The sequence below is a fragment of the Dipodomys merriami genome, unplaced genomic scaffold (genome assembly GCF_024711535.1).
Source record: "Dipodomys merriami isolate MVZ:Mamm:240054 unplaced genomic scaffold, mDipMer1.0.p SCAF_13, whole genome shotgun sequence".
Lineage (NCBI taxonomy): Eukaryota > Metazoa > Chordata > Mammalia > Rodentia > Heteromyidae > Dipodomys > Dipodomys merriami.
The window spans coordinates 33,760,452-33,784,907 of NW_027202604.1; the positions used below are offsets into that span (position 1 = coordinate 33,760,452).

At 41.0% G+C, this 24,456-nt stretch overlaps 1 protein-coding gene and 2 long non-coding RNA genes across 5 annotated transcripts in view; 1 reads left to right on the forward strand and 2 right to left on the reverse strand.

Annotated features, from left to right (window-relative positions):
* Nucleotides 1-15,771, forward strand: part of Lrrn1 (leucine rich repeat neuronal 1) — a 36,412-nt gene extending 20,641 nt beyond the window's left edge. For both annotated transcript variants that reach the window (XM_070018993.1, XM_070018995.1), the window contains exon 2: nt 11,656-15,771. In XM_070018993.1, the coding sequence (XP_069875094.1) occupies nt 11,951-14,101 (2,151 nt within the window). In that variant the 5' untranslated portion in view covers nt 11,656-11,950 and the 3' untranslated portion in view covers nt 14,102-15,771. The remainder of the gene's footprint in view (nt 1-11,655) is intronic.
* LOC138824765 (uncharacterized) overlaps nt 1-24,456 on the reverse strand; it is a 453,914-nt gene that overhangs the window by 173,503 nt on the left and 255,955 nt on the right. The window lies entirely within an intron of this gene.
* LOC138824764 (uncharacterized) overlaps nt 6,886-24,456 on the reverse strand; it is a 64,728-nt gene continuing 47,157 nt past the window's right edge. The window contains exons 2-3 of one of the 2 annotated variants that reach the window (XR_011371178.1): nt 11,641-11,713; nt 6,886-7,273 (exon numbers count right to left, since the gene is read on the reverse strand). This is a non-coding gene — a long non-coding RNA (uncharacterized lncRNA). Of the gene's footprint in view, nt 7,277-11,640; nt 11,714-24,456 lie in introns of both variants that reach the window. The other variant, XR_011371177.1, reaches the window with a different exon arrangement.

The following is a 24,456-nucleotide window of genomic DNA, read 5'->3' on the forward strand; positions in this document are numbered from 1 at the left end:
CCTGCAATCCTAACTACTCAGGAGGTTGAGATCTGAAGATGATGATTCAGAGCTAGCCCAGGCAGACGTATCCCAGTTAGAATGGCCATTACCAAGAAAACTAATAATAACAGATACTGGAGAGGATGTGGCCAAAAGAGAATGCTGCTACACAGTGGTGGGAATGTAAACTGGTTCAACCACTCTAGGAAGCAGTATGGAAGCTTCTTAACATAGAGCAACCCTATGACCCAGCAATTCCACTCCTGGGCATTTACCCAAATGACTACAAACAAGGCCACACCCAAACTACCAGCACAATTATGTCCACTGCAGCATTATTTACCATAGCCAAGACATGGAATCAACCCAGCTGCCCCTTAGTGGATGAATGGATGAAGAAAATGTGATATAAATATATACACATGTATATGTATATATACAATGGATATGCAATGGAATTCTTTCATCAGAAAGAATGGCATCGCCCCATTTGTAAGGAAATGGAAAGACAGAAAAAATCATATTAAGTGAAGTAAGCCAGACCCAAAGAAATACAGGCTGCCTGTTTTCTCTCATTTGTAATAATTAGCATATGTCTAGGATAGTCCTAGCAGAGGATTACAATAGCTCAATAGCTATGGACATATGACCTTATAAAATGATACTACTCAAAGGCAACTACAAAATACAGAAACAAGAGGTTGTTTTCCCTTAGTGTCCTGTATGCAGTTATTTCTTTTTTCTTTCATTGCTTTCTTTTGTTTCCTTTGGTTTACCTCCTGTTGTCACTCTTTTTGATTTCAGTACCCTTTGTATTGTATTTCAGTTTATCTGATTTGGGCATAGGAAGGGGAATCACAGAAATGGTGAGAGAAAAGACAAAGGGTGAACCAGTGCAACAGTGATACAAGATACTATATTGGAAATGAACTTTACAAAAATAGGGGAAGGGAAATCGGGGTGGGGGGATAGCGGGAGAAAACGAGGGAGAGAGTAACAAAGTTTGACAAGAATTATACTCATTTCCTTCCTTATGTAACTGCAATCCCTCTGTACATCACCTTTACACTGAAGAAAATAATCATAGACAAAACTTTTAAAAAGTTATTAACTATTTAAAGGATAGGATCTGGTTCCTCTGATCCTGTGACACAGTAAACAATTAATGAGCATCTTTTTAATTAAATTTAATTCATCAGATTCAACCAGCCCCATCTTGCCTATAGACTAGCTCCAGACTTAGTGGAGTCCGGAGCCCAGGATGGATCAGAGAACATGCTTCTCATGATCACAAGCATGCGTACGCATGGGGAATGGATCTGTGCTAAATTACAAGTTCTTTTTTGTTTTAACGTGGTTTTTGTAAGAGAAACCATAAAAGAACTCAGGGCTTACATTGCCCCAAATGTAGAAGAGATGCAGCAAGAACAGAATATTTACAAGCTTAAAACTTTTATAGCAGGGTACCTGGAAAGCACATTGTAGTTAGTTAGTTGTTGATTTTTTATTGAGAGTCCACTGGCAGATGCCCCACCCAGTGCTGACCCTGGGCAGACTCACTGTGAACACAACAGAGGCTGGTTCTTTGTCCCACGAAACTCACACTCGTATATACAGCAGACTGAATACCAGCCAGGACTCTGCCTAGACAGGATAGGTCAGAAAGAGACATGATGTGTGCTCTTGGCTCAAAGCACCTTTATCCATACAGACCTTCTACCACTCTACTAGCTATCATACTGTGGCCAGATTATTTTATGAGTCTCTTATTTTGTCATCCATAAACATAGGAAACATAATGATATCTACCTAACAGGGTTGTGAGCACACAATGAAAACATTAATGTAAAACTCGGTGTGGTACAGGTGACATAATAAGAGCTCCATTAAGTACCAATTGATATTGTTCTTAAAACTTCTACTCAGCCAAAACTTCCCTGCTATAAACATTAAGCTGAAGAAAAGTGGAAATAACTACAAGGTTAGAAAAATTTCAAAAGGATTTGTCTAAACTTTGTCAAGCTAAGAAGTTAATTCTCTTAGTCCCTAATTTATATTTTTCCTTCCAGAACAACGAATATAAAAATGTTTGGGCAGTAGTATATGCATGTATGGGAATGTCATGATGAAACCTATTATTATGTACAATTTAATATTAAAATGTTATTTGAAGATGTTGTAATATGCCAATAGGCCAGGGGGAAAATTGAATAAATAAGAAATACGTTTTTATAGATCTGCATCTCTTTGATTTGTTGTTGATGGTAGTGGTGGTGATGATGGTTTAGTTTAATTGGTGGTGGTAATGGTTTGGTTTGGTTATACTGAACACTCCTTTTATTTTGAACACTCCTTTCCAAGACAGTTAGGAACATTGAAATACTTCGTCATTTAACTCCTCTTGACATAAGAGGTACAAACACCTTAATGAAGTTCACAAACAGGTGAATCCTTACAGAGTAACTGAGGGGCTGAAATCCTAAGTAACCTCATCACAAAGGTTCAGTATTTTATCACTAAAGTAAGTATGCGACTTCTTTTAATTAACTTTCTGAAACAACATTGCTTTTGCAAATGCATCTAATATTCTAACACCATACTCTAGGGATAAAGGGTATCTCTAGTACCCAAGCCATTCGGTAAACAAATGAACCATCCCTACATCCTCACTGCGATTTGTCGATCTGAAATCACTTAGGTGGAATTTGTATCTATGCTTCTGAAACTTCATGATGATCCTATTCATCTAACTCAAAATTCCTTGCGAAGGTTGTGTGATGTGTATGAAGTAATGTTTAGATCATGAGCTTCTGAACCAGGGTGATCTGGTTTGATTCCTGCCTCCATCATTTCTAGCTGTCTCTCGAGCAGCTCATTTAATATCTCTAAGCTCAGTGTTACTTACTTCCAGGATATTGAGAGGAAAATGTAAGAGATCGAATAAATGTTAGGTTGGAAAAGAAGAGAAGCTGTTCCAGATAATATTCAGGAGACATATGTTCTTCTTGGAACAATAGATACTGACTTAGGATTTTAGCACCTGAGTCTAATTATCTAAGATGAGCTCTGCAGTGGAAATTTATGTGTATTGAGTTCTACTGCATACCAGACACCTCCCAAAACATATTCTTTCATGTAATATGAGGTAGGCATCACTATATCCTTCTAGCTGAGGAAGCCCAGATCCAGAGAGATCCTTCCACATTACCACTTCATCCTTCACAGGCAGGAAAGATGAGGAGCAGGCTCTAAGTAAGAAGCAAAAGGAGAGGTTAAGGATTCAGGTCACCTAACTCTTGGCTGTGTACTCCAGTATCTCTTCCACACTGCTTCGCAAATACCTGGGAATCAGAAAGGATTCAGAGCTGGGGGCATTAAGACATGGGCCTGTGTTCTCTGATTTACTGATTCCTTTACTGACTTGACCTCTCTGAAAAATAGGGACAATCATAAGACATGAGTCTGTGTTTTTGCTACTGTAACAAAACCATTTTCCAAGGAATAGAGGTTTTTCAGTTCACAGTTTGGGAGGCTGAAAGTTCAACAGTGGCGGTACTGGTTCAGCCACTAGTGGAGACACTGTGGTAGACCCCAAGGGTAGGAGCACGGGGAGGAGGAAGCAATCATATGGCAAGGCTTAAGTTTGCCCGCAAAGACCTAAGAACCTCCCACTAAGCTCCACCTCTTAACATTTCCCCATCACCACCCAATATCACCACCTGGGACTAAGTATGAATACATTATCCTTTAGGAGAACAAATAACTATCCAAACCATAACAGATGCTTTATACAGTATAAGTCACTCCGTATAGTGGTTAGAGCACAGTAAGTCTTTTGTTTAAGTCTATTAGCAAAGTTAGCTCTGTTATACTGTATTATTCATGAGGCCTTTCCCATCTTGAATGCCTACTCTAACTCCTACTCACTGTTCCCATCTTCTTTATGCTTCCTTCATTTGAAATAATGTCCTTGTATAGTTTGCAACACAGTCTGTCACCAAAGTAAAAGTTTAATTTATGCATTTTTTCCAAGTTTAAGTTGCAATTTGGCTGTGCTTCTATTGAACAGATCCACCATCACGATCAATTCACTCCCATGTTAAAAAAGAAAATTAGTGAACATTGTTTACTGGCCCTGATCAGTTTGTCAATGAACTGGCCATCAGCATGCTTGGTTGAACAGTCTTCCCTGCTCATGATTTACTTATGCAAAGGTCAAGAGGAAGGGAAGCCCAGGTGCCCCTCAATGGATATACACAGCAGAATTTTACTCAGCCATTAGAAAGAATTATATTGTGCCAATTTGAAAGAAATGGGAAGATCTGAAAAGAATCATGTTAAGTGAAGCACGTTGGACCCAGAGAGACAAAAATGCATGTTTTCTCTGACACATAGAAGCTAGATTTAGCTTATAAAGTTAAAAGTAAATACACTGGAGGGTTTGCAAGTGTGTACAAATGCACTACTTCAAGTATGCTAGGTTCACAGAAGCACTCAAATATTGTCATTCCTCAGAAAGACAAAGTCAAAATTCAACAAAACAAATAGACCGCAGGTGCTCCAAAGGTGTGCAGTGGGGTCAAGGTGATCGGGGTGAACAAATGAAAGGGAAGAGTGGAGGAGAATGCAGTCAAGAATCCAACATGGATCCTGTACAATTAAGAAGAGTGAGAGAAGGGGGAGTCAGGGCTGAGGGGAGGAATGGGTAAGAATGTTGAAAGGAGTGACATTGATGAAGATGCATTGTGTTCATCAACTTCTTTGTTACATGGACACTCCTTTGTACAACTACTTAAACATAATTTTAAAAATGATAAAAGCAAACCACTTGCACTATCCCTAAACCGAACGTTTACCTATGCTACCAACACTTGGTTGACAATTGCAACAGTGAAAGGTCAGTGACCTTCACAGGTTCTTCAACCTTCTCTCCAAGTGAGTGCAGGTGAGGTGAAACCGTGTGGGCTTCCATACAGGTAGAGGGTAGCTGGAGATTGGGACTAGAGTGAGGGCTGGCCTTCCCATAGATGCAACCACCAACTGAGAGGTGGTGTAAGATGTGCTGGGCAGCTTCTAAAGCCTTCTCTAGCTCTGTGCTTCTGCATCTTTCACAGGGAGGCTAGCCTGTTTGCCTTTGATCAGCTGGAGTCTAGTCAGAATCTGAGGGTGGTGTTATTCCCCGTGGCTCTTCCATCAGCAGCCTTCCTGACTGTGCCAGGCCACCTACTTGGCTTGGATTCATGCCAGCTGGCACTAGACTTTTGGCTTTTCTTCTCTCTCTCTCTCTCTCTCTCTCTCTCTCTCTCTCTCTCTCTCTCTCTCTCTCTCTCTCTCTCTCTCTCTCTCTCTCTCTCTCTCTCTCTCTCTCTCTCTCTCTCTCTCTCTCTCTCTCTCTCTCTCTCTCTCTCTCTCTCTCTCTCTCTCTCTCTCTCTCTCTCTCTCTCTCTCTCTCTCTCTCTCTCTCTCAAATCTTCTCTTCAGTTTATCCAATCCAGCCCTGCCCTGTTTACCATGCCTGGCCAAACCGCCTGAAAGGGCTAATGTGCTAGCCATGCCCAGCTCCTCTTAGAAGTTGAATGAATTGTGACCCCAGCTTTTATTCTCAGCTTGAAGACCAGCTGCATCTTTGGGCTTTTCCCAGAGATGTTGGCTGAGGCTGCACCTGCAATGTGATGGATTTGCCCTGGCCTGAAAGAAGAAGGAGAATGATGAGGGAATCAAAAGGTCTCTTGTGTCCATCCTTTCTGCACACTGGTACATTTATATCAGCCAAATGCACCAGAGAACGTTGGGGTTTCGATTAACAAATAATAACAATGACAAATATAATGGGCAGAAACGAAAATGAGGGAGGGAATGATCAATTTGTTTTTCCTTCGGGGACCACAGAAACCACCATAGAAATTTAAAGTGGGATTTGGCAATACTGAACTGGGAAATCCAGCCCTTGGGATTTGTTTCTCTACCCATTAACTGGGTCTAGTCTGGATCCCCTAGAAAATCTCTAAGGTTCTGTCTTTGAAAAGTAGGTCTTCCAAAAGAGGAGAATTAAATGGATTTTTGGTAAATATAACGAAGTTTGCAGAGCAAAGATTCACACCTTAATAAATTGAGTTTATAGGTTTTCACACATGTACTAGTCACCCATAATATTTTAAAAATTTGTAACTTATCTAGTTGTCAAATTTTTCTTGTTCACCCGGCACTGTAGGTGTTCAAATGATTATACTTATGTAATTCAAAGGTTGCCAACTGGCCACGGATTATAAAAGCCCTGGGAAAGCAGATGGGTTTATCTGGCTCACATAGCTAACACATATTAGATGCCTTTATGTGACCATTGTTTCCTGCTGTGTTAGACTCCACTGCCTTAATCAGACTATTCTTAGAAGGTACTCACTAGCTTCCAGCTCCTATAATCAAAGTCCATCCCTCTACTGTAATATAATAACAAGGTGAGGGGGGGAGGAAGGAAGGGTAGGGGTAGAAAGTAACCATTGCTTCTCAAAAATGGCTGAAAGTTTGGTTTTCCATGACTCCAGAGGGATGGGTAGATAAAGAAACCTGAGGATAACTTTTTGAGGCTCTTTATGACCTGGGAAGTTGTTGGGGTCCTTTTCCTCTCAACATACTTATTACGAGATAAATAGGAGAGGATGGAAAGGTACAGGGCGGGTTCAAAGTCGCCCAGAAAGTCTGTGGTGAAGCCAAAATGCAGACTCCCTTCCCTGAAGTACAGCCTTATTCTGTGGCTGAGCTCACACACATCAGACTTCTGCACTGCTTTCCAGTGAAGAACATGGGCTCTGAGGAACAGTTCCTTATATAAACGAGTCTCAGGGAGCTCCATTATGTCCTTGGAAAGTGATGCACTTTATTGTTTCCTAATGCATGATGGAGACTATTACTGCTTGCCTTTCCTCCCGTGCTCTCCATCTGTGATCACTTAACACACACAACAGGGTGTTCAGCTTTGGGAAAACATGTGAGCCAGAAACATAATTTTGGACAAAGAAAGCCAAGAGTCAGAAAGGGTCAGGGGCCAGATAAAAGTTGGAGAAACGAATGTCTTTTTAAGAGTAGTCTGTGCTGATTCAGCATGCAGAATGCATTTGCAAGTCTCTCTTTTCTTCCCGAGGGAAATAAAGTATTGCCGCCACAAAGAAATTGCTGTGGTCTCTCTCTTTCGGCTCCGCCTACAGCAGACCTGGACGTTAAGCTTCAGAACTCGTAGCTGATCCTACTACAAAGGCACTGTCCTGATTTCAACTCCACCCTTTCATCCTCAGTGCTGCTGGAAAAAGATTCAGATTCAATATGAGAGACTTCAAACTTGTAAATAAGAAGAGCTAACATCTATTGGGCACTTGATAGGTGTCAGGCCCTCTGCCAAAAGCTGTACATTTAATAATGCATTCTCATTTTCTCGCCATTCTCGCAAAGTAGGTTTTATATCTCCATTTTCTAAATACGGAAATAGAGACAGAAAAAGTTCAGTAATTTGTCCAAGGTCACAGAGCTGAATCTGAAACACAGTCTGTCTCTCTGAAAGCCATGCTCCTTAAGCTGTACCCCTGGGTCCCAAGCTGAAGGGTCGTGGACGTGTTAACAGATACCTTGTCTGCAGTATAGTGGCTCTTACATGCAGGGAGATCTTTTGGTCAGTCTGGCTGAGTCCACAGAGAGAAGTCTGCCTATATATCAGCCCCGTGGACACAGGTACAAAAAGAAAATACAGAGACAATGTCTCTCTCTTTTTTAACCCTACAGGGCCAGAAATAAAGATTCCCACTCCTCCAATTAATGAAGCCATTCACAAAAGAAAATACATTGCTACTAGTTGCATCTACTTGGAGACCGAGAGAGCAAAAAGAATATTTTTTTCAATGTAACGTGTATTTATGCTCTAGTCAGAGTATGCACGTCAAAGCAATGTCTTGAGACATGTTCAGTTGGGGAATCAAAACTTTTGTCTCCTATTGTGATTACATTGACTATGCGAGATTAATTTCTAGGTTGGATGTTTGTAAGGTGTGTTTGGTTTCTGTTGTTTGTTTGGTTTTTGTGGTGCTGAGGGACTGAATCCAGAGCCTCTCACCTATGTCAAGCAAGAATTCTACCACTGTCTTACATCCCAAGCCCAAATTCCTCAAGATTCATCTACACTGCTCCACAGGACAGGCTTTCCTTCTTTTTCAATGCTACATAGTACTCCATTGAATTTACACTGATCCTCGAGTATCAGGGGATTAGATATGGGTATCACCCCTCAGAAACAAAAATCCATGAATGCACAAGACCCTGATATAAGATGATGCAGTATTCGCCTATGATCTGTGCATGCCTTCCTCTACAGAATACTTTAAGTCATGTCTAGATTACTAATGATGACTAATTTCAGTGTGAATTCTACATAAGCCATTGTTATACTACATTGTAAAGGGAGTAATAACCAAAAAGCTATTTATGTCCAGACAAAAATTGTTATTTTTTAAAATTACTTAAATAGACATACAAAGGGGTTACCATTCACACATAGAAAGTTTTATGTTTGAAATCATCCTATTTGCCTATTTTTTGCTTTTGTTACCAGAGCTTTTGATCTCATGTTTATGAATTCACTGACAAATCAATGTCCTGAAGCTTTTTCTGTTTTATTATGAAAAACTTTATATCTTTAGGGGTTACATGTAGGTCTTTAATGCATTTTGAGTTGATTTTTGTACGTGATAGGAGTTAGGGGTCCAACTTCATTCTTTTACACTTGGATATTTAGTTTTTCCAGCACTATTTGTTCATGAGACTCTCCCAATTGACCATGACAGTTAGTGCCCTTATCAAAGTTTTTTTTTCTTTTTTTGTCAGTCATGGGGCTTGAACTCTGGGCTTGGGCTCTGTCGTGGCGCTCTTCAACTCAAGGCTAGCGCTCTACCATTTGAGCCACAGTGCCACTTCTGGTTTTCTGGTGGTTTTTTGGAGATAGGAGTCTCAAGGACTTTCTTGCCCATGCTGGCTTTGAACCCTGATCCTCAGGTCTCAGCCTCCTGAGTAGCTAGGATTACAGGTATGAGCCACCAGTGCCTGGATTTCAAAAACTATTTTTAACATAGATCAGTATGCACCAGAGTTTATTTCTGCTTTCTCTGCTCTATTGCTCTATATGTCTTTACTACATTCTTTTCTGTTGTGAGAAGTGTTTTGTTTTGTTTTGTTTTGTTTTCTCTCTCTCTGTTTCCAAAGGGATCAAATTCAAGTTTGGGAAAGGAAAATATTACCCTGGTGTACTTGATATGATGCTTGATATTCTATTCTATTTTTTCTCTCTCCCTCTTCCCTCTCTCTCTCTCTCTCTCTCCCTCTCTCTCTCTCTCTCTCTCTCTCTCTCTCTCTCTCTCTCTCTCTCTTTCACACACACACACACACACACACACACACACCACACACCACACACACAAATTTGAACATTTCATTACAACTATCTCCAATTTCATAATTTTAACTGAAGTGAAACAATACCTATGGTGCTATTGAAACTATAACTCACAAAAACTATTTTTTCACTAGTGATAAACCGATTAGGGAGCCTCTCTCATACAACTTTAATGCATATTTTACATCTTGATATGATTCTTTAAATTCAGTGAAAACACAAAAGTTAGTTGTGATTCCATTTCAGAGTTATGGAATATAGTTTTATTCATTTGCCTTTCTATTTCAAATTAAGATTGAGGAATAACTAGTGGCAGAAAATTTCTTAATGCTTTTGTGATGGTCCTTGCACTTTTTTTAAGGATTGTTCCAAGCTGAAACAAGTGGAATAAATAAATCTGTGGAGTTAATGATATTTGGAAGTGTAATCCTCCAAGGTTTGTTTTTATTTTATAGAACTTAACTGCTATGTCAGTCGGGTGGCTTTATTATACTATTGGAAAGTTTTGCAAAAACATAACTAATGGCAAAGTAACCAGATTTGGAGTGAAGGCAAGGCAGAGTAGTGCCAAATCTGCTTCTTCCCCACAGACCAGCAAGGCTCTGAGCATCTTACAGACTTTCCAGCCTTACCAGAGTCTAGAGTAGATGATTTTTATCCTTAGACCAGTAACAGGATTTGCACATTTTATAAGACAACAAAAAAACTATGTGACCTTTCTTTAGACTAGAAGACAACTTAACTATACCTTTTAGAACTGGCTGTTCACATTACTGTATTTTTGGTCGGCCACAAGGCTAACCATGTTTTATAAAGTCAAAGGATGACAGGCAGTGGGGGCCTGGGATGCATGGGCAATGGGCTCTCACACATTGTTTGCACTATTTTAATGAGTCTTTCTAGAAAACACTGCTTCTTGTCAGTACTCAAAACCAATGTGTATGTTAACAGGAAAAATACAAGGAAACTATAACTCTACTTTTAATAATTAGCAAGTAACTAGTCTTGGGGAAGCAAAACAAACTCGATTTGTAGTGGCTTTTTACAAGTGATTTAAACTCAGAGTATTAGAACCAGTAACCACCAGTACTGTCTTTATTAGCAGGTGACCAGTATAGATAGACCTCAAAGGATCTCATTAAAACTAGTAGATCATGGTCAATAAAAGGAAATATCTTCAGCTTTCTTTCTTTTAATTGTCCTCTAATGACCACTCTTTAGTAAGACTCAAATGGAAGAGACAACAAAATATGATAGTATGAGGGAAAAAAACCCCACAACAACTGTATTCTATAACCATAGAATAAGTAGCCAGTGACCTTGCCATGAGATTAAAGAAGCCACATGTATGATAAAGATCGCTAAATATAAATATATACAGACAGATGAGATATATACTTAGGTGAGGTATATACTTAGCCTTAGGTAAATTTTTATATTTACATATATTGAATATTTTGGGGTCTCTAATGAAGACCTTTGGTGTAGTGGAATAGAGTTATTTAATGTATTATGTCAAAATCAGATGTGGCTCAAAATGAATGAGATTCCCCACCTCAACAAGCAAGCCTGGTATGGTGGCATGCTTCCATAATTTCAGCTACAAATGAGGTCATAGGAAGGAGAATCCTTATCTGATACTGGCCCTCAGCAAAAGTAAGGCCCTAATTGAAACATACCCTAAAGGAAAAAGGGCTAGAGGTATGGCTCAAGTGGTAAGTGCTTGCTTGGCAAATGTAAGGCCCTGACTTCAAACCCCTATAATATCAAAAATGTGTATTGTGTGTGTGTGTGTGTGTGTGTGTGTGTGTGTGTGTGTGTGTGTGTGAGTGAGTGTGTGAGTATGGTGTGTGTATGTGGTTTCCAAAGTCTTTTCTTTTTAAAGGAATGATACCGTAAGTTTTCTCGGGCTTTCCTAGCAGGAGAATGCATTAGTGTATATGGGTGTCAGTGTATGCATGTATGTATGTGTGCATGTTTAATGACTTTGTTTAGTAGTCCATGTTGTATCTAATTGCAAAAGTAAAGGAATTTGAGCTAGTTTTAGTGTAGTACATGAGGTATATATCCATATAGACATGGAAATACAGAAGTGTATCCTGGGACTTAAAAGCTTGTTTTGTTATTTTGAATATGTCTTTTATTAGACTTGTGACTCTATGCCCTTTCAGTAAACAAACGCAAGGTTGCATTGTAGAAAGTATACAGAATACGCATAACATCTTTACCAATCTGATTTGCAGATACATCTCCAGATGTTGATTTGGCCAAAACGATTTACAGGAAAAGCTCTGCACATGCCTGGAATTAAGAGACACAGTTAAAAGCCTTCAACCTGCCTTTCGCAAAGTCCAGAAAAGCATCCTTTCAGACTCTGGAATTTTTCTTTTCTTTTCTTTCTTAAAAAACATTTGCAACCTAGACTTGCTCGAATGCCACATTTTCCACTTTCAATTCTTGATACCACCACTTAACACGTCCGCATTCTGTGAGAGCTGGAGGGTAGTACAGAGGAGAGCTTCGTCCAGGAAAGCCAGCATGGCCAGGATGGGCACGTTGGTCACAGCTTGCCAAATGGTGCTGAGCTTGGTGATGACGTCACTCACAGAGTCTTCCATCCTGACCAATGAGTGTCCACAGCTCTGTGTGTGTGAAATCCGCCCCTGGTTCACCCCCCAGTCCACCTACCGGGAAGCCACCACCGTTGACTGCAATGACCTCCGCCTCACCAGGATCCCCAACAACCTGTCCAGCGACACGCAAGTGCTCCTCTTACAGAGCAATAACATCGCCAAGACCGTGGATGAGCTCCAACAGCTCTTCAACTTGACCGAGTTAGATTTCTCCCAGAATAACTTCACGAACATTAAGGAGGTAGGGCTAGCCAACCTGACCCAGCTCACCACGCTCCATCTGGAGGAAAATCAGATCACGGAAATGACCGACTACTGTCTGCAAGACCTCAGCAACCTTCAAGAACTCTACATCAATCACAACCAGATTAGCACTATTTCTGCAAATGCCTTTTCGGGCTTAAAAAACCTTTTAAGGCTCCACCTGAATTCCAATAAATTGAAGGTGATTGACAGTCGCTGGTTCGATTCCACGCCCAACCTGGAAATTCTCATGATTGGGGAGAACCCTGTCATTGGAATCCTGGATATGAACTTCAGACCCCTCTCCAATCTGAGGAGCTTGGTCCTGGCAGGGATGTATCTCACCGATATTCCAGGAAATGCCTTGGTGGGCTTGGATAGCCTGGAGAGCCTGTCCTTTTATGACAACAAGCTGGTCAAAGTCCCTCAGCTTGCCCTGGAGAAGGTTCCAAATCTGAAGTTCTTAGACCTCAACAAAAACCCCATTCACAAAATACAGGAAGGAGACTTCAAAAACATGCTCCGGCTAAAAGAGCTGGGTATCAACAACATGGGAGAACTCGTCTCCGTGGACCGTTATGCCCTGGATAACCTGCCCGAACTGACCAAGCTGGAAGCTACCAACAACCCCAAACTCTCCTACATCCACCGCCTGGCTTTTCGAAGCGTCCCCGCCCTGGAGAGCTTGATGCTGAACAACAACGCCCTGAACGCCGTCTACCAAAAAACGGTGGAGTCCCTCCCGAACCTGCGCGAGATCAGCATCCACAGCAACCCCCTGCGATGCGACTGTGTCACTCACTGGATCAACTCCAACAAGACCAACATCCGCTTCATGGAGCCCCTGTCCATGTTCTGCGCCATGCCCCCGGAATTCCGCGGGCAGCAGGTGCGGGAAGTCCTGATCCAGGATTCGGGGGAGCAGTGTCTCCCCATGATCTCCCACGACACGTTCCCCAACCACTTCAATACGGATGTGGGCACCACCGTGTTCCTGGACTGCCGAGCCATGGCTGAGCCAGAACCCGAAATCTACTGGGTTACCCCCAAGGGGAATAAGATAACAGTGGAAACGCGCTCCGACAAGTACCGGCTGAGCGGGGAGGGCACCCTGGAAATCTCCAACATACAGATCGAAGATTCGGGAAGGTACACGTGCGTGGCCCAGAACGTCCAAGGGGCGGACACACGCGTCGCCACCATTAAAGTCAACGGGACACTTCTGGACGGAACCCAGGTGCTGAAAATATACGTCAAGCAGACAGAATCTCACTCCATCTTGGTGTCCTGGAAGGTGAACTCCAACGTCATGACCTCCAACTTGAAATGGTCGTCGGCCACGATGAAAATCGACAACCCCCACATCACCTACACCGCCAGGGTCCCCGTGGACGTCCACGAGTACAACCTCACGCACCTGCAGCCCGCCACGGATTACGAAGTGTGTCTGACCGTGTCCAGCGTCCACCAGCAGACTCAGAAGTCGTGCGTAAACGTCACCACCAAACACGCGGCCTTCGCCCTGGACATCTCCGACCAAGACACCAGCACGGCGCTCGCCGCCGTCATGGGGTCCTTGTTTGCCGTCATCAGCCTGGGCTCCACCGCCATCTACGTCGCCAAAAGGTTCAAGAGGAAAAACTACCACCATTCCCTTAAAAAGTACATGCAAAAAACCTCTTCGGTGCCCCTGAACGAGCTGTACCCGCCGCTCATTAACCTCTGGGAAGGGGACAGTGACAAAGACAAAGAGGCCCCCACAGACAGCAAGCCCACCCAGGTGGACACGTCCAGAAGCTACTACATGTGGTAACGCAGCCCGTATTCTGCTTCTGGCAGTAAGGAGCACAAAGACCTTTTTGGTTGGTTGGTTGCCTGGTTTTTTTCTTTATTCCGCAAAAGTAACCAGTGGAAGACTTTTGTATTTTTTTGGCTTTGCTAAGTCTGTGGCAGAGTGGAGGGAGGGCAGGTGCATATTTCCGAGGGGTATTTTTGGTTGTTGTTTTTTGTTTTGTTTTGTTTTTTTTAATTAGTGTAGTGTGTTGCAAGGGTTTGGACATGGCTGGCAGTGACTGTAACTTTCCAGCTTGTGGTGGGGTTTTTTTTGGTTCGTTTGTTTGTTTTGTTTTGGGGTTTTTTTTTTTGGTTTTTATTCTTATTATGAAGATTATTATTATTATATTATTATTATTATTATATTTTAGTTGTTGTGCTAAACTCAATAATGCTGTCCTAACTACAGTGCTCAATAAAATAATTAACGACAGGCTGGGGTTCGTCTGTGGTTTTCCCAGTGGCCTGACGCCTTCCTCTGAAGCTATCAGTAGGAAGTACTGTGTCCTCCAGAGAGCTGACAGGAAGCAGCATCAAACCTTTTGTAGCAATCTGGTCTGCAGAAGCTAAGACTAGACTGTTACCTTTATTGAATGATGTTAGTTGACTGTACTATAATGTATCAACTGAGTTGAATGTTTGCCTTTCAGAAATGATTTTTCTTTCCTTCTTCTTCTTTTTTGTTTCTTCATTTGTTTTTGGTAATAGTTTTAAGAAACAACCAAGCTAACATGCAATAGAAATATGTATATCAGATTTTTTAATGTAATGAACTACATGTTAATTGTTACTGTATTCTTTTTATCTTTAGTAGACACTTTTAAAAGAAAAGATACTTTTGTTGTGTTTAACTCACCAACTGTGGTGTGTAATGAAGACAGAACTGTAATAAATTAGTTTTGTTCTGATTTTTTTAGAACACTTGCAATAATGGATCATTTATGGTTCTTGCTAGTTGCAGTGGTAATATTTTCACATTCATAAAAACAACCAGAACAAATCACCTCTAGCATGCTGTCTTTTAAAGGTAGGGTCTAAAAAGTTTTTAACTCTTTATTTCTAAGGCAAGAAATGTCTATTTTAATTAAGACATTCTCATGAACAGGATTTCTACATTATAAATATCACTGGCCAGAATCAAATGGATGGGAAGGGTGTTCACATAAAGCAAAAAAAAAGTGTACTACTAGAGCTGGAGCTGTGGCTCAGATGGTAGAAATCTTGCCTATCCATGTATAAGGCACTGAGTTCAAACCCCAGTACCACTGAAAATAAATTAAAAATTAAAGTAAAATAATAAAAAATATATTACTCTATCCCAATGCCTTACTAAACATGGTCACCTATTGATTGATTCACATATTTATAAAGATTGAATCAGCCAGGCACCCCTGGCTCACACCTGTAATCCTAGCTACTCAGGAGGCTGAGATCTGAGGATCACAGTTCAAAGCCAGCCCGGGCAGGAAAGTCCATGAGACTCTTATCTCCAATAAACCACTAGAAAACCGGAAGTGGCACTGTGGCTCAAGCAGTAGAGCGGTCGCCTTGAGCTGAAGAGCTGAGGGACAGCGCCCAAGCCCACAGTTCAAGCCCCACAACCGACAAAAAATAAAAATTTAAAAAAAGATATTGAATCATTCCTTTTTTGTAAGCATTAAGATCTAACTTATTTGACACATTCCATGTCCCAGGATTAAACAATGAGCTTTGGAATGTTTTTAAAAGTACAAAAGTATTCCTTTTTAATGGCTGTCCATATGCTGACACTTATTAGTCCATCTATCAGTCTGGATTTACTGAGATAAGTGAATGATTATGGGAAGAATTCTATACAGGTAGCATTTTTCATACAAATAGTATATAATATACAAATGATACATACACAGTTTGTCAGGATTAGGTATTTCATGGGGAATCTACAGGTGAAGTTTAGAACAGAGGGGGCTAGGTTTACATAGACTCAAGTCCTGAAGGATAGTGGGGAGGGATTTTTCAAATATAGGTAGAACACAAAAGACCTATTTGAAAGTGCAAATTGATAAGGCAGAAATAACAAAAGGTTTGTCCCAGATGGCAGCTGTTGCCAGGGATGGCCATGTTGAGATTATAAAGAGAGTCCAAAAGGAAACAGGCACCAGAGAGCAAAAATCAAGAGCAAGGGAGCACGAAGAAGGTCCTGAGGGGGAAGGAGCTTGCTTAGTAAATACTTCAATGATCATCAATTTCTTTCCCATTTCTAAAGGGAACGGGGAGAGAATCTCAGATGCTAGAATCAGCAAGCCACAACAGAAAAACAAACAAAGCATATCTGAGCTTGAAGCCCGACTTTCTACAGCCTACATTTGATGATGAGAAAATCCCGGCCCCAGAGAAGGTCTGTGACTCTGGGTCATTCTTGTACTCACAAAGAACTCTGCACTGCAGGCCCCGCAGTCTTCCAGACTCTCGTTTGCACGGGGCTTTTTTTTATATACTGTTTTGTAAAACCTCTGGTGCTCCTGCTTTAAAAATGCAGTCTAGCCTCAAGTTCCCATTTACCCAGCACACAACTTAATACAAGGGCAGGCCAGAGGGTCAGGAAGGACTGTGTACTGTTGATACTTACAAGTCCCTGTGAGAAAGAGCCCTGGAAATGCTTGGGATACCATTATGGGACATTGCCTGTTGGAGAATTTTTGTCTTCAAACATTTGCAGAGTCCTGGACCTCTAACAATCCCTGCTAAATCTGCAAGGGCCTGAGGCATTAGACCAGATAAATTATAGCTGCAAGAACTCTTCATTCATGCCATAAAGCAGTTGATTTGAATTCAGCAGAGAAAAGAAGGGGAATGGGCTTAAGAATTGGCACAGATAAATGAGAGTAACTCAACAATTTTTCCATTCTGATATACATATATATGTGCATATATATATATATATATGTAATGAGGAAAACATTTGGCAATCCAACCATTTTTCCATTATGATATATAATATGTAATACATGATATATATGACATATATAATATATAATCATACATATGAGATGTAGATAGAGATAGAGACATATCATGAGGAAATCCAAATATGTTTGTCAATGGGGAATTTTTCTTTCTTTTACTTCTAAAAAGTCCTGAAGCTTATTTTTACTTTGTCAGTGTTAATAGGTTGGTTTTCACTTGATGGGAGGCAAAATGACAAAGTGCTTTTCTCTAGCTAAGTATTTCCTCATTCATCATTAATTTAATTTGCTGAGTTAGACAGCAGCCAGTAAAATTAGTTCTCAAACTAGGTCTTGACTGATAATGAAAGTCCCATTACCTTTGCCTACAAAGTGGTTGGTAGAGGTAAAATTCTAATTTCATGTTTTCCATTTTACTTCCTGCTGTCCCAAATGCATGTAGTATATCTCTAACCTGGTTTTACGAGGCTATTTTTGGAGCAGTTTCTTAAAACAAACATTCCCTAATTTGCCCATTAGTGGACAATGGACATTGATGCTGTGAATCTAAGAAAAGATAGCAATTGATTATCAATGTTTCTAATTTGGCTATGTGACTAGCAAAAAAACCCAGAATCAGCTCCATTCTTTTGCAAATGCTGAAATCCATATTTTCTCACATCTGGTTTTCAGTCGTTCATTTGCTAACAACACGATAGTAAACCCTTTGATTGGTGTTTATTTCTGTATCTGTATTCATTTTCCAAAGCATTTTCTCTTCTTCATTATGGTTTTTTACCACCGAAAGGGAAATATTTAATATCTAATCCTTTGCTGAGAAAACCATCTTCCCTGCCTATCTACCCACTGAAAAGGGAATTTAACTACTGCTGCTGCTTTCTAAGAATAACTCCACATGCTTCACTTCTTTTCACTTACTCTGCTTACAAATAGACTTTAAAAACAAATTCAAAAGGGATTACCTGTGAGAAAAGGTTTCTTTAAAGCTTAGTTTTTGCTGAGGCTCTCAAATAATTTGGGCCTAGAACCAGTTTGAGACCTGACGTAAACTGGGGTAGACACAATTCCCCCAGAGACTCCTTCACCCTGTCACACACGCTGACACCAGCCCCCCTCAGTACTTGAAGTGGGGAGATTCATGTCAAGTATATATCATCAGACCATTGGTGTGTCTCAGGGTTCCTTTCTGGACTGGGATCCTGAGGATTTGATTTAATCCAGAAAATGGTCTGGTAATCTGTTGTTGTTCTTTCTATTTTACACATAAAGAAACTAAGACCCTTACTTCCAGTTTTCTCCTCCTCTGCCCTATACCCTTCTGAAGTGGAGGGAGGGGCATCTGTGGAAAGATGACGCTGGAGGTTGCTGGCCATTTGGGGAGAGGCAGAACCAAGGCCCAAAGGGGACTAAAGGAAGGGAGAAGAGCCCAAAGGCGTTTATATTTTAAAATCTGTTTCTTCTAAAAAAAAAAAACTTTATAAAACTAGGGCTCTGAGATGCACTGGCATACTATATTTATATCAGGCAAAACTTTAATTCTAATCTCCATACTTTCTTCCTATAATGCATGCAAAAAATATTTTTTAACTTCCTTCTCTCATTCCATCCTTTCTCCTTCCCTCCCTCCTACCTTCTTTCCTTCTTTCCTTCCTTCCCTCTCTTTCTTATATTCAGAACCCATTCTTCCTTAGGAGGAAACCATGGAAGGCTTTCATAAAACTAATAACCAACTCACCGGGTGCCGGTAGCTCAGGCCTGTCACCCTACCTACTCAGGAGGCTGAGATCTGAGGATCATGGTTCCAAGCCAGCCCAGGCAGGAAAGTCTGTGAGACTCTTATCTCCAATTAACCACCAGAAAACCAGAAGTGGCACCATGGTGCAAGTGGTAGAGCACTCACTTTGAGCTGAAGAGCTCAGGGACAACGCCCAGACCCAGAGTTCAAGCCCCACGACTGACAAAACAAAAACAAAACAAAGCAAAAAAAAAAAAACAACAAAACCAATAACCAACACTAAAACTGAAACAGGAGAAGATGAAACTCATACAATGGCTTCCAAAAGCGCTGTCTGCCATCATGGAAACCCCTAGAACAGACAGCTATACAAGTGGGTCTTACATAATCACCAAATCCATAAAGCTCATGAGTACATTTATATTTAGAAAATTCTGGCCCTCCCCCTAAAAAATCTATATGAAGGCCATAGTCGTTAAATATTTTATAGTATATGTAATTACCCTCCTAGTGTACCATTTTGTCCGTTACACATTATTTCACAGGAAGCAAAACCAGTGTCATGCACCTCATGAAAACTATCACAGGGCACAAACTGGGTCACACTATTCTTTCCACCTGGGATTTCCACTCTGTCTCCTACAGACTAGACTGATAAAGAGAATTCCAGCCTGCGCATGGATGAGATGGTCCTGAATTTATAACAAGGGGGGTGGAGGGAGGTTACCCTGAATTAATGAGGCAGCATTTGTAGTGCATGAGTCTGAGTATTAGCTTGTCTCCCCAACAGGCACTGAAGACAGCATGGGCAAGAGGAAAAGGTAAATGACGTCAGAGCAGGCAGGACTACATTCCTGCACACCCCGCCCCCCCCCCACACACAAACAATGTAGGCAAGAAAGCTGCACATATATCATCCAGGGTCCTGAATCTCGGTCTCAGAGGATAAACATTGTTCATTGTCTCTGAATGGTTTCAGTGGGCAGAACAACTTGCCTGAAATCAAACAGCTTGCCAGAAATAGAAATGGGGCATAATCTGTGACAAAACCTTGTGTTTTTCAAGTACATAATGATCCATGGGCTAAATCTGGGTCAGAAGCACGCACATTGGGCACTTGAGACAAGAGCAATGGGTTTAAAGAGGGCACTGCCCACCACGGAAGCTCCATGAAGGATCTAATTTAGGACCCAAATCTAAGATGGATCATTCTCCATACTTAGTTGTTCTGCATCTGAGGAACTCAGCAAGCCTTAGATCAGCTTTACAGGTTAAATGTGGCTGGTGTGAAATGCGTGGAACCCCAACAATTTCAGACTCCAGTTTCACCAAGTTGGGGATGGTGTTTGCATAGGCATTCCTAATCTGAAATCCAAAATGCACCAAAATCCAAAGCTTTTTGCACATTATGCCAATGTTTAGAACGCTTTGGAGAAATGATATGATGCTTGCAATGCTTTGGTCATTGGGAATGATCAACCTGTTTGGGAAAAAAATAATTGCTTCTAGGCTGATCATGTACAGACTTTTCCTTGACATGATTTCCTAAACAACATAATATGACGAATGTTCACGAGATGTCCATTGTATTAGACTTATAAGTAACCTAGCTATAGAGGAAACTATATAAGATATGTACAAATACTATGCCATAGATTACACCTAAAGTACCCATGGATTTTGGTATCCAACAGAGCCAAACAATCCTACAGCCAATTAATTCCCTGTGGATACAAAGGGACAACACTATGTGAAAATCACAGTGAGCCAAACAGGAAACAATAAAGGACAATGTTAAAACTTGTGCCACCAATTCCATGCAAACAACTAGAAGAACTGACACTGTAGACAAAAATAAAATTTTTAAAAAATGAATAAAATGAATCAAAACCAAGAGGTGGGCTGGACATTGGCGGCTCATGCCTGTAATCCTAACTATTCAGGAAGCTGAGATCTGGGCAGGAAAGTCTGTGAGACTCTTATCACCAATAAACCACCAGAAAATCGGAAGTGGCACTGTGGCTCAATTGGTAGAGCTCTAGCCTTGAGTTGAAGAGCTCAGGAACAGTGCCCAGGCCCAGAGTTCATGTCCCATGACCAAAAAAAAAAAAAAAAAAAAAAAAGTGGTAGGGAGAAGTAACAGATTTCAAATATGAGGACATGACATGTACAGGTTCTGTGCCAAGCTGTCGAATGGCAGTATGGTGTCAAGTTCTCAATAGCTTTATAAAACAGGTATTTGTGTCCCCATTTTCCCTTACAGGGAACCTTACAGGGGTACCTTAGCCTCAGATGCTCCATCATTGTGCAGCATGGCTTCATCAAGCCATAACTGGCCAGCACCTTACTCTCCCCTAATGACCACTTGGAGGATAACAATGAGCCTAAGCCACCACCACCCTTCACAGTGCAGTCACAAGGGAAAGTGTGCCCACCTAAAGGGCAATGACAACTCAAGCGTGAAATGGCCCGACAACACCAGGAGGAGATCCCTGACAAAACCTTCACATCGCAGCACTCAAGCTCAGAACGAAAAGAGAATACAAGAATCTATACAAAAACCTCTGGGGGGAGGCAGGGGCTGTCCTAGACAGGCGTACAAACTGCCAAGTGTGCACTGTGACAGAGTATCCTACATAATCAACTTAAAAGGAGCAAAGTGGAACACGAATCACAAGTTTTCTTTTCTGAGGACATGGTAGAAAGCTTCCCAGAGGACTTATGGAAGCCAGAGACATTGGAAGAAGAGGAGGCTTCTAAAATTAGACAGTACCTACATGGGGCACAGAGATAGGAGAGACATTGTAAGGAGTTTTTGCCCAAAGAGGAGGAAAGGCTGGGTCCTGTGAGGAACCTTATGGTACTAGATGAGACTTGGCTTCCAGTTGAATGCTTCCAGCCACTCAGAATAATCACTCGTGAAGTCCCTCCCTCCCAGGGGAGATAAGAGAAGCATCTTGATAAACCTTTCTAAGCCCCGGGGGCTTCAAGGTACCAGTCTCAGCTGTAGTAATAGGTGAGACGGTACAATTAAACAGATGTGGGACTGCCCTAATTGCTTAAGTGTATCCCAGTCAGTGGCCTGCAGTTACTACCTACAATGACGATGTTCGGTGTCTAGAAAATAGGCAATTAGTTTGCTCTGATGTTTGGAAAACTGAAAATGATAATGGGTTTTAAAGCACAAACAAACTCTCTTTGCAACTTAACCCTGGCTCACTAAACATCTTTCTAAGTCACATGCTTCCCAGAAAAAAAAAAAAGCCTGCTATGTTAGTGTTGTAACAAATAAATAGTAAAGGGGAATAGTAAAGAAAAAGTGATCCTTCCATTCAGCTGCCCACCCCTAAGCTCACAGATTCTCTGTTTCCAAATGTAAAATAAGTGCAACACATTATAGCACAGCCTAATACAAAATACTTCTGTATCCAGACTCTTGATAGAAATTTGTGACAGCAAGCAGAGATTGATAGAAAGGGTCCTTTCCCCCAATTCAGTTCTTAACAAGTTATTGGTAGACCTAACATGGTTATTTTTATCACCTGTTTGCCTAGTCCACGCATCTATTCTTTTTCTGGAGAAAGGTTTGATTTTTAATTATCAAAAATTATCTTAATGAATGGATCAAGAAAATGTGGTATATATACACAATGGAATTCTATGCCTCCATCAGAAAGAATGACATTGCCCCATTTGTTAGGAAATGGAAAAACTTGGAAAAAATTATATTAAGTGAAGTAAGCCAGGCCCAAAGAAACATAGGTCTCATGGTTTCCCTTATTTGCAATATCTAGTATATGCATGGGTCAAGCGGAAAAGGCCAGATAATGTGATGTCAGGAAAATGAACCCTTAGATATGTATTTTAATGTTTTTTTTCTTTCATGCATGTGTTTCTAACGCACTTATAAGATTATCTCTTTGTTGCTTTGTATGTCCCTCCCCCACAGTATAACCCCTGCTTTCACTATATTTGATGTCAGTATAACTTGAGGAGGAGATGGGGAAAAACCAGTTGTTTAAGGATACAGGTGGACCTGTTGCAACAATGAGAAGTACAAGTTTTCATGTCCAAAACGAGCTTTACAACGTCGGTGCGGGGGGGGGGGGGCATGGGGGGGAAGGAGAAGGATTGGGATTGGGGGGAGGGGGGAGGCTGGGAAGGGATGTGAAGGGTAAACAAAAGGAGGAGGCTGCAATGCTTGGTAAGAAATGTACGCATTATCCTGCCCATGTAATTGTAACCCCTCTGTACAGTATGTTCACAAATAAAATAAAAAAAATTATCTTAATTCCAATCTACTCCCCTGGATAGACAATATAAAAGTGATACTTTGCTTTCTATTAGCAATGTAGACAGTTTATAGACTATGAAAAGCACTGTATAATTCAAGTCAAAAGAAGTTTGTCAAATTAAGTCATAATACTTTTTTTTTTTTAGAGCAGATGCGTCTTCCTGGTGAGATGTTGTGTCTGGTAATAGATTTTTGTACTGTTGCCGAGAACAAGCTGGCATTTAATTGACTTGGAGAACAGACTGAATTTCTTAGTTTTCCTTTCTTCTTTGTCCTTCCATATTGAGGCCTGGGAAATGTTAACTTCATTCCAAGTTTGTGGGATTCATTCAGCCCAGGACATCTGCTTGGACTGAGCCACTTGTGGTGATATACAATTGTTTGGGTTTGTGTTCAGTTCCCCAAGGTGCTATCCTGAACACGACACAACAGCTCAGATTTTGCCGAGCATATTACAATTCTCGATGGATCTGGTAGTTACGAATATTCCCCACAAAGATGAGTACACATTCCTGGCAGCTGTCTGGGGGTGTACTCACAATTCCCCAAACTCCAGAAGCCTTATGTAAAATAGTACAGTGTTTGAGGTTTGGTTTCTTGTGTTTTTTGTTTGTTTTTGACTCGAGCAAGTTTTGCACTTTGAAGATTACTAGCAAGAATTACACAATAATCATTCTCAGATTTAATAAATACCAGTGGCCAGTTTTAGAGGTGGGAGAGGAGTTGGGTGAAGAATCATGGCACATGGCGAGAAATGGAAAGAAAGCCATACAACCAGTTTGGAAATTCCAAATAATGGTATAGCAGACACAGAACACATTGCTTAGGGGGAGAGTGGCAGGCATCTTTCTCTTTCTCTTAAAAACTCAAGATTACAAGATTTTAATAGGAGTGGAGAAATAATACCTCAAAGTTTGCTGCAAGAAAAGCTTTACTAAACAGTCTTTTGTATCTCTCTTCCCTCTCATCTTATTTTCTCTAAGCAGGATTGTGATGGGATTTTGACCGTTACTCCTAAACTCACTTGAGCTTGAGTTCTCTCCTCCCGTGTAAGCTACATGGATCCTGGGGAATGAAGAGAATTTAAAGTTGGACTGCGAAGGACAGAAACAGTAACGTGGGCTCTAAGGCTCTCTGTCTTTGAAGCTTTCTGTGAAGTTATCCTGGCTGGTTCCCCCAGAGAATCCAGAAGAAGACATCCAGCGTAAAAGTTCCACCCACAAGTAGGAAATCTTGTGTGAAAGTAGCACTGTGGCTCAAAGTGGTAGAGTGGTAGCTTTGCACAAAAAGTTCTCCACAATAGTGACCAGGCCCCATGACCATAAAAAAAAAAACACACACACAACACAACACACAAAAAC